Source organism: Fulmarus glacialis, unplaced genomic scaffold, assembly GCF_000690835.1.
Source record: "Fulmarus glacialis isolate BGI_N327 unplaced genomic scaffold, ASM69083v1 scaffold16407, whole genome shotgun sequence".
Taxonomy (NCBI): domain Eukaryota; kingdom Metazoa; phylum Chordata; class Aves; order Procellariiformes; family Procellariidae; genus Fulmarus; species Fulmarus glacialis.
This window is the reverse complement of record NW_009222760.1, coordinates 23,781-32,006: the sequence shown is the minus strand read 5'-3', so window position 1 is coordinate 32,006 and position 8,226 is coordinate 23,781. Positions and strand designations below refer to the sequence as shown.

Here is an 8,226-nt window from a genome sequence, read left to right as displayed (position 1 = left end):
AAATGATTCTATGATTCTAAACTCTCCTTGCCTAGTAAATGATTCTATTCTATAATAACATACCTGAGAGGTTTCCCTCTATTTAGGCCTGTTTAGTTCCTATTTAGTCCGTGTAAGTCTGAAGTGAAAGGTCACCTTTCGTACAAAGATCGAGGGCCTTGTTTGTTCAGAATGCACGTCTGGAAGAGTGAGATGGAGCTTGGGAAATGTTGGCAAATGGATAAACAGCCTTTGGGAAATGCAGAAAAAATACAACTTCTCATTGGCTGGATAACAAATAATCTCCACTTGCTAATTAGTGTCCTCAGATAGCATTCAGAGCATGTTACTGAACTAGCTTGAGAAGTGGAGCTTAAAAGTTGGATCCCTTATCCTACAGACACAATCATTTTAAACACAAATGGCAATGATAACACAAGAACTATTAAGGAATGGCAAATCAAGCTGGCTGCACCTCTTGAAAAGTTCTAATAACTGGCTCAAGTAAAATAGGACAAATTATGTCAATTGCATTCAGTCCACACTGAAGCAATACTTTTTGTTTTTTAAAAGAGTGATAGGAGGGAAAAATTCAGAGACACTCTTATTTTACAGCTGAAGCACTGACCTGTTTTAATAGTCCATCATTAATTAAACTGAATAGCATGTGATGTTCACGGAATGCAATTGGCATTCTGCTACAGTTACTCACTCAGACAATAACGATGGCCTGGAAAACCTGAGCTTTCATCAAGCACTGTTAAGCTAACTAACTAATAAGGCACAGCAGCTGGAAGAGTGGGTAAGAGTCTGTTCTGAATCTTCTATTCTGCCTTTCCAACACAGCACAGTCTTTTCAGTGGCTTGTCAGAAACACTATTTCAGGTTGGAAAACGTATCAGTACCTTTGCTGAATCAGTGATGTTATCCCAGTAGGGAGAAGGAAATTCCAGCTTCCCAACAAGTATCTGATCAAAGAGGTCTTCCTGAAGGTTGTTTTCACTGTAGAATAGCATAATGAAAAAGATCATGAGAAAGAAGTCAATTTGTTGTGCGAATTTTTAACTTGATTTGGGGATGGAACAGAAATGATGTTATATCAACTACTATAAATGCACAATTTGCAAGCTTATACAGTGGCAGCACTTCTGAGGTGTTTGCCATAGTTACGCTGTCAGGAGTGATGAGAACAGAAAAACTAGTATATTGAGGTGAAAGGACTTCCACTGGAATAGAGACTGCATAGCTAACATACAGGAAAAGGAAAGGTGATTAAAAAATAAGTAAGTCACTTGCCAGCCTGGCAAGTTCTAAAGGACCTGCTACAGAAAGCATACAACAGGGGGAAGAAGTGTAGTGAAATGAGCCTCTTCTGTTAAACTATCATCACAACAGGAGAATTTTCAAAATCCAAAGAGGAGATATGGAAAACACATGATACATTTAGTTTACTGAGTATTGGCAGGCTACTGATATTGAAAGGATAAGAAATTTCATATCAAAAACATGGTATCATGAATATTCAGGGATCAATGGCAGTGGCTTTTTTGGTTTTTAACCTCTGTTTGTTGGCCCTAGCCACTGTGAACAGCCACCCAACCTATTTCTGTAATGAACAATTTACCTCTTGGGTTGGTTTTGCAATAAATATTTATTAACCTTGGTTAAGATCTGATTCTAATAGCATGGTATGGACATTCTCCATGCCCAACCCCCAAACTCTATTCAAAGCAATTGCCATTTGTTTGTATATCTTTCAAAACATGTTTTCAGTTTTAAACATGAACTAACCACATGCAAAACCCAAATACCTAAACTAAATGATAATTTTTCCATTGACAATTGTTTATATTGTATTCTTTGCAAAATATCCAGTCTGGTGACTTTTAGTTAAAAACTAAGTATTTTGCTGTAAAAATGGACAAACAGACTGTACACAAATAACTTCTTATAAGTTAAAAGGAGAATTCCTATTAAAATGTGCTAATTCCTTCTCATTCCCTGGCAAAAAAATTTCTGAGGCATAAAGCATATCCATTTGATTTTTAGTAGAACTCATACGTATTGTGACATTGAGTAGCAAGATTCATGTTTGCAAACTCCATCGCTCATATGACACTTATCAAAAAGATTAACAAGGTTAAAAATGCAACATAAGCAAATTCTTCCCCTCATCTCAGTTTACCAATAACCTTCACCCTCAACACTACAAACCAGTAATCTGCTATGTCCAAACAGAAACACTAGAGGGCAAAGTATACACGTTCATTGAGCTGGGACACACATAGCAGACAAAAGGAGAAGAAACTATGCCCTCATACCACCATATCCCTCCACACAGCACTAAACCAGTTGCTCCCTTAGAAAAATAAGTAAATAAAATTGATCCCAAAACCTGACAAGAGGGACAAGTGAAAACAATTTAAAAAAAGAACAAAAAGGTAAAGAAAATGTGTCAATCCAATCCATTTTTTTCCCCAGGATGCCTTCTTCAGTGAGATAGGTGAAAGATTTGCTCAGAAAAAACTTGGTTCTTTACTGTTTTTCTCTCTGACATGCAGACTCACCTGCGAAAAGGTGGAAATCCACATAACAGTATGTATGTGATCACACCTGCAGCCCAAATATCCACCTTTAAGCCATATCTGAGAAAACAAGACTGTGTTACTTGTGCTGGTTTAAAAAAGTCATTCCAATCAAACAATTGATTACATTTACATGAATATATATTGAGAATCTGTTCTAAGTTACTTGCCGATGATGTGGATATGCATTTTGTACGTAAGCATCATTTTACTTAGCATCCTTCACACTCTTTAGGAAACCATAGTAACATCATTTTTCATTGATTTTTTTTTTTTTTTTTCCTTCCCATAAGCCTCAAGGCTCTCCAGGGTCTTCTGAATATACTCAGATTCAATTCAGTATCAAGGTTTCCCAATCCAAAATCACTCATGATAAACGACAAGGATGTGCTTTCTCAGTCCCCATATTGGGGTAACTATCTCTAAGATTATCATGTGTTGCTAAGCAACAAGAAAGATACCAATTCTCCAGTCTCTTGAATGAATAACACAGGGAAAAAGAACTGCACTTTTCTTTTAAAGCACAGAAACTAAAACACTAGAGGTCAAAAAGAGGTCTTTTTTCCTATTCTCTTCTATCCAGTAGATTCAGTTTGTCAAAAATCTAAAACATGCAGATGAAGTGCCCTTTGACATTTGAGCTCACGGCAGCTGTGAAATACTTCTCGATATGACAAATGCACTGAACAATGCTTGAAACAATACAAACAACAAACCTTCCTCCATTAGGAAGACCAAATTCAGAATGGTCACAGCTAGGGCAAGAGTCAGCTAGGATGGAACAGAGGTCTAATAGGTCTAAAAGGAAAGACGACTTGTGAAATTCTACCATTTTACAAAATTATTTTGTATTTATGCAACCATCTTTAAATACAGAAAAATGAGGTTGTTTAATTAAACCAACAGTTACCAAATGGCATGTGTCACCCAAACAAGGTCACCTGAATCAACATGATCTAATTAGACCTGCTCCAAGAACAGGTTTAGACTAGGTGACCTCTGGAGCCTTTTCCAATATAAATGATTCTGTTTCTAACATGAACACTGTGTTTTGCTTGTCTTTTTTTCCCCAAGCAGCTGTGATGGCTGGTCCAATGGGCTCTGAATGGTGAGGTGAGGCAGGGAGCACAAACCAATAAACTCCACTGCACCAGCGCTAGTCCAAGGGAGATGGTAAGGAGGCAATGGTGAATTCTGGGAGCAGGGTGAGCGAGGAAACTGGCCTTTTCGAGGAACTGAATGATGCCTGTTTTCTCATAGGTGGTTTGGTTACAAAAAGATGGAGGCCCATCCTATTAGAGCATTCTAGTTCTTAGAACAATTAGGAACTACCTGCCAAAAATAACTGGTTACAAAACCTGTATCTTAGTCAGTCATCCTCACCCTGTCTCTGCAATAATTTCTGGAGCCACATATGTGGGTGTACCACAGACAGTATATAAAGGTCCTTCAACCACAGTCGCCAGTCCAAAGTCTCCTAGCTTCAAAGACTTGGTTCCATCTGGATATTCACATACCTAGAATCAGCAAAATAAAAACAGAATGAGGAGAACATCTGCATTATTTAAATCCTTTAATTTGTTTGGAAAATAATAATCATCACACCGAGAAGACAGGAAAAAGAGGTAACCTCCACAGCCCTTTTTTGAAAAATGGTACGACCATTGATTACCATGGTGCAGCTGGAGCTAGCGTTCAATGGAGCTGTCTGCCAGCTATGTAGATCAGATCATGATACAGCCTCAAGCAACTAGAATGAAAAGAAAACTCAATCCTAGAATGCTGAGAAGTTTTAAATATATTAAGAAAAATATAATACTCTACTTCCATTCGTTTGAGACCTAGAGTTTAAAATGGGATTGACAGCTATAATCAGATTTGTTTAACATCTCTCACTAACTTAGCATAAATCTTGTCAGTTAGCATACTGAATATTTCATAGGCAAATGTCTTCCCTAAACTTAGTCTAGGCAAGTTCAGTACAGGAGTGAGAAAGCTGAGAAGTGTTTAGGTTTCTGTGCAGACCCAAGTGCATCTTACCAAAAGCCCTGTAAAGAAAGTAGCACATTTTGTTCTGAGTCATTTTGTTGATGAAAGAAACTAAATTTTAATAGAAAGAAAAGTATTATATGACAGTGATAGCAAGAGTAAATCAAACCAGACCAACAGCAAAGGAAACATCCCTAATAAATTAATCTTGGTTTTGTTCTTAAAGTAAAATGTTTATGTTAACATGATTTCAATGGAATCTAGTTTCTAGAATGTAGGACACCAGAATCTCCAGAATGGCTGAATACTGCTAAGGCAGCAATACCTTCCTTCATTCCCCTGTGTAATTCATATCATTAATGGTAACACTTGTTCTCCTTGATATAACACCTTCATATCTGCTATTACTCTTAGAGTTTGTATTTTTAAATGCATGACTAGTAAAGAGAATGTAATTCAGACAGCTGTGCAAAAGAACTAACTACTTGCAATTATAGGTAGCAATTGATGGGAATTATTTGCATTTACATTCAATACCAGTATGTTATCTTAACATTTTGCCACATTCTGCCACTGTCAATCACAGTGAATAAGATTTGCATCTGTTAAGTAATCTCTTTAGGCTTTCTAGGCAGAAAGGACATTTGTGCCTATTTATAACTGATTCAATCACTAATGAGAGCTTAAAATTTCTTTGGACTGGCTGTGTTTGAAGATGCACTGACAATAAGTGAGACCTCCACCTTCATTTTCTTTCTCTTAAGTGCCATGTTGCTGTGACTACATTTTCCAGGAGAAGGGCCCCCCCCTTCCTTTTGCTAAACAATCTAATTTATTTCAGGGCTTATTTAAATTGCTAAACACTGTCAGTTGAATTAGTTGGGAAAGAATTGACTATTAATGGAAAATATTTTCAGGTTATAGCCCTATCCTTGTAATAGTTCAAAATCCGATCTGGGATAAGCCATGACTTCTACTCTAGATGCAACCTCACTGAACAGGATTGACAAACACCACAGAAGGCTTTAAGAAATGCCCACCAAGTGTTGATGAAAGCTACTAGCATTCCTGATGACAGTGGCTCAAGCAGGGGAGATTATGGCCCTGTTTGTTCAGTGCACGACACATAATATCTAATACCCAATATGTAATACGTAAGTATAATGTCTTTGTATAAGCAAGATAGCACGCTGTTCCCATTCTGCGAACTGTAGTCTAAGCAGTTCCCAAAACAGACTTCAGGGTAATTCTTGTCAACACAGTTATTTTATGTCTTTGCTGAAAACAAAAGTACTCAGTCCCCTAGGACAAAATAAATGTATGTACAGAGTTAATTCATGGCTAGAATACTGGTAAATCATCAGAAAGATGTTCCTACTATGACAGTGAAAGAAAAAGAAAAAAAAAATTACTTGAGATAACCATATGATCATTCAAAGAAATGGCCCTCAGCCCACCTTTTTTCCCAACTGCAAACTAGAATAAATAATTCATCGACATAGCTTTAAAATTCATTGTTTTGTGAGACAATACTCCTGCTTATCCAAATGGCAGCCAATCAAAATGTAAATAAAGATAGGTCTAAGAACAGCTTTGAGCACAACACATTTGGGTTATGGTGATTGCTATCTCATGACAGAAGATTTATTTCATACATACTTATTCAAAATTAATATGCCTGCTGTTCTCTGCTCAGCTCCTTGACATTTATATAAAAGCATTTGCATTAATGAGAACAAAGTGAGAGAAAATATTAGACAATAAATGGGACATACCAGGAGATTTTCTGGCTTGATGTCTCTGTGCACAATGTTGAGACCATGAAGGTATTTCAGTGCACTGGCTAGATTATAGACCATTGCACTCCCATCTCGCTCTGTATATTTTGTAGAAGAAGTGATAGCATCGAATAGATCTCCCCCCTAACGTAATGGAAAGATAATAGATCACTACATGAAAAATAATTAAGATGATGATATTTCATAAAAAAGCCGTGTAAAATCTTCCTTTACAAAAGGCGTGCTCAAATACCAGTTAAACAGTAAAAAAATTATTTTGCAGAAAGATGATCTTGTCACCAAGATACTAGACTGGGACTTGGCTCATCTACATTAAATTCTCAACTGTACTCCAGGCTTCTGGTGTCTGACTTTGGGCAAATCACAGCTCTTCTTTGTCTTGATTTCATTCTATTGATCTTCCTACCTTTGATCACTCATTTATATTACCTACAGGTACAGGCATACAGTTTCCCTTTTCTTCATGTTATCAATATAATACCTTTACATAGCAAAAAACAGCCCTGATTTTGAGTAAAGCCTAAAATAATACAAATTAGCCCAATAATAAAAAGCATAATGTAAGAAATATTCAGCAATTGTAATGAACTGCAAACTGGAATTTCCGTCGATATTGCAGAAATACCAAACAAATATAGCTGAAGAGGACAAACAACATAAGCATGATCTTTTCCAACCTAAATGACTCTATGATTCTATGATACACCAAAGTGCAGAACCTGCAGGTGATTTCTGAACGTGCCAGTTGTGCAGTCTCTGATTATGGATGCCCTATTCCTCTTGGACTACATAACAACATATAAGTGAGTTACTAATACAGCATTTCCAGTCATTGCAACAAATTTTATGTGGGTGTCTCTATGCTGGTTACCCTGGATACATCTGTAGGAGTGATCTATCTGAGCTGTGGGTGGCATTCCAAGCATTTCAGCACACGTGGAAGAGAAGCAGGAATTCAGGAAATACAGGCCAAGATGATGGTGTATTAAAATATATAAAAAAAATACTGTCTTAAAACCAAAAAAGTCTCTACTATATAAAAATAACTTCTAGAAAGGAAGAGAAATGCGTAGGCTACAGAAATTAGGAATTCAATAACTACAGACTTTCTTTAGAGGTTTCCCAGGCTGGCAACCATTCTAGAGGGGACTCTTGAATCTAACAATGTTTCAGACAGAAATAAAAAGTGATGATATAATTATTTGTATCCGACATGCTGATCAAGCTGATGTGCAGTGTTGCTGTGTATGTACAGAACGCAGACAAGAGACTGTGTGACAAAAACTTGATGCAACTTGTGTATTTGGTTCACAAGGTGACAGCAAAATGAAGATTTTTGTTTTCTCTGTACATGTATGAAAGCAGCATCTATTTTCTGGTGAATTGGAAATAACGTGAGTGAATGTTTGATATAAGCAAAACAGGTGAGATTTTTTTGAGTTTTAATTTTGCTGGACCATAAACGGGCAGAAACACCAGGAGGCCTGCATGGATGAACAAGGAGCTCCTGGACAAACTCAAACACTAAAAGGAAGCCCACAGAGGGTGGAAGCAAGGACAGGTAGCCTGGGAGGAATACAGAGACATTGTCCGAGCAGAAGGGATCAGGTTAGGAAAGCTAAAGCCCTGATAGAATTAAATCTGGCCAGGGATGTCAAGGGCAACAAGAAAAGCTTCTATAGGTACGTCGGGCATAAAAGGAAGACTAGGGAAAATGTGGGCCCTCTCCGGAATGAAACGGGAGACCTGGTTACCCAGGATATGGAGAAGGCTGAGGTACTCAATGACTTTTCTTCCTCGGTCTTCACCAGCGAGTGCTCAAGACTCACCGCCCAAACCACAGAAGGCAAAGGCAGGGACTGGGAGAATGAAGA

General features: G+C 37.5%; 1 protein-coding gene across 1 annotated transcript in view; it reads right to left on the bottom strand.

Annotated features, from left to right (window-relative positions):
• Positions 1–860: 860 nt before the first annotated feature.
• Positions 861–8,226, bottom strand: part of LOC104079511 (serine/threonine-protein kinase DCLK2-like) — a gene marked incomplete at its 5' end in the record, with an annotated part of 30,963 nt that continues 23,597 nt past the window's right edge. The window contains 4 exons of the mRNA XM_009581572.1: positions 861–981; positions 2,547–2,624; positions 3,948–4,081; positions 6,329–6,475. Coding sequence (XP_009579867.1) covers positions 861–981; positions 2,547–2,624; positions 3,948–4,081; positions 6,329–6,475 — 480 coding nt within the window. The remainder of the gene's footprint in view (positions 982–2,546; positions 2,625–3,947; positions 4,082–6,328; positions 6,476–8,226) is intronic.